General features: G+C 40.9%; 1 protein-coding gene across 1 annotated transcript in view; it reads right to left on the bottom strand.

The window, feature by feature from the left end:
• The window catches only part of CCDC129 (coiled-coil domain containing 129), a 113691-nt gene that overhangs the window by 90256 nt on the left and 21271 nt on the right, over positions 1 to 2164 (bottom strand). Inside the window, exons 3-4 of the mRNA XM_019508996.1 lie at positions 1337 to 1385; positions 721 to 761 (exon numbers count right to left, since the gene is read on the bottom strand). Of these exons, the coding sequence (XP_019364541.1) occupies positions 721 to 761; positions 1337 to 1385 (90 nt within the window). The remainder of the gene's footprint in view (positions 1 to 720; positions 762 to 1336; positions 1386 to 2164) is intronic.

Below are 2164 nucleotides of genomic sequence, written 5' to 3'. Positions count from 1 at the left end.
CCCCCCCCCCCCCGAGTGTGGGGGCATGAGGATCCCTGGCTGGGTATGCAGGTGCCAGGGTCAGGGTCTAAGGGGCCCAGCACAGGGGGTCTCCTGGGCTCATAGCTGAGGTCTGTGTGTATGCTGTGTGGTGCTTCATGATGGGGTGGTAGTGATGTGGGGTCACAGCCTGAGGATTAGGGTGCCCAGGTCCTGGGGCTCATGTGGGGGACACAGAAGCCATGCTTTCCCCCACTGCCTGCCTGGGATAGGGAAAGCAGGGCTAGGAAAAGAGGCTGTGCTTGCTTGGCACTGAGACAGCCCAGGGATGGGACTTGCTGGGTGCTTGACTAGAGCAGCCAAGTGCAGGCCAAGTGCTAGCATGCCTTCTTGAAATGAAGGGCTAGGGGGCCCACAAGGCAGCTGGGATGGTGGAAGACAGTGATTTAACTTGAACTGATAAGTTAGCAATACATTTGTTTTTAGTATCTTCCTATTTAGATGGAAGAAATAAAAGAATCAAGAGCTTACCTATGGATGAAAGATTCTAAATGGAAGGGAAAGGAAAATAGAGAACTGTGCTTTTTGGTATTGTATAAGCAGGACCAGCCTTCACTGGAGGGAGACAAATAGCACAATCTTCGCCAACTGTTAGCATACTATTTGATATACTCACAATATGCATCATCACTGACAAACTGTCCATGAAAGCAGATCTCTTGGGTTTTCTAATTGTCTTACCTGCTTCCTCTTTATCTTGTACGTTTTCATTTGTAGATAAGCTGTAAATGCAAGATGTGTTTTAAAGGAAGAGATTAACTTAGTAAAAAAAAAACTGAACAAGGAGGTAAGCTTCATTTAACAGATATGGTAGTGGTGCAATGTGAGAGAAAAGGGATTTTAGTTAGGTTGCATGACGCCGCCACTTTCCACCATGGAGTAGCCTCGATAGGCGATATGGCTATATGACCCATAATGCACCATGGCACAGGGGTAGATTACATTAGGGGAGTGGCATGAAGCTGAACAGAAGCTGATCTACAACCCCCATGAGGCAAAGGATTATGCTAGAAAATGCATTGTAATGTTCAGTGGCTTTGAAGCAAAATGCCAGATCAACAAAGTGCTCTATTCTGGTCAAGCCCACCTCCAAAGAAATGTATTATATATTTCACTCAGTAATAAATAAATCTAGTGAAATTTCTGAAGACAATTTCAGTGCTGTAGAAACTGCATAGTCTGTTGGAAAATCACTCCAATACATTCAAATATAGCTTTACTAGTGCTATAAGTAAGTGTATGAGGGTAAGCTGACATAGCAACAAATATGGATTAAGTATTATAACCAAAAACTTACAAGAAACCAGAATTCAACCAGTGACGAATATTTTCTTCTTTAGAGTCTTCTAAAAAAAGAAAAGAAGTTGGCTATAAAGGTACCAGATTAATTTATATAGATTTACCACACCATGGGAATTTTTAACTTCTCAGTTCCATTAATCCTTGAATGGGCAAAAAAACCCCCAAACTTGCCTTCTTAGGGAAAAAATACTGGCCATAACTTTATTTTAGTAATTTGAGGTCTTCCTAAAATCAAGAAGGAAAACAAAAATTGAATAGCAAAAAAATCAAGCTGATTAGTGTTATTAATTACTAGTATAATGACCAAATTGAAAGGCTCAGTCAAGACTGAGACTCATTTTCCTAGGTGTTGTACAAACCTATAACCAGAGGCATGCCCTGCTCCAAAGACCTTACAGATAGGAAGGTTAATTATGTTTAATTCAGAGACAGAGGAGTTAGCAATGGAGTGACATACCAAAAGTAGCACATAGGAAGTCTGTGGCAAAGCCAAGACTGGAGTACAAAGTCAAAGCAAGTCTCTCACAGAAAGCTCAAAATTATTTAATTGCTAAAAATCTTACAATGAAAGTCTAATACATATCAATGTTTTTTGTTCCTCAGTGTGGAGATTGGAATCATGTACATTGGGACTGTGCAAAATTTTGCCAGCAGTTTCGTTTTGACACTGTTTCAACTCGTTTTGAGCTCAAAACAACAAAATAAGAATGAAACAGAGCTTCGAAACAACCTTGAAACGAAATGAGGCAAGTTGAATCGTTTCAAAATTTTCAAAAAGTTTCGCGTTTCAAAACTCAAGCTGGGCTTGCCTGCAGGGAAACAG

This window comes from Gavialis gangeticus, unplaced genomic scaffold (genome assembly GCF_001723915.1).
Source record: "Gavialis gangeticus isolate Ggan-Ray unplaced genomic scaffold, GavGan_comp1, whole genome shotgun sequence".
NCBI classification, from domain to species: domain Eukaryota; kingdom Metazoa; phylum Chordata; order Crocodylia; family Gavialidae; genus Gavialis; species Gavialis gangeticus.
This window is presented reverse-complemented; position numbering and strand designations above follow the sequence as displayed.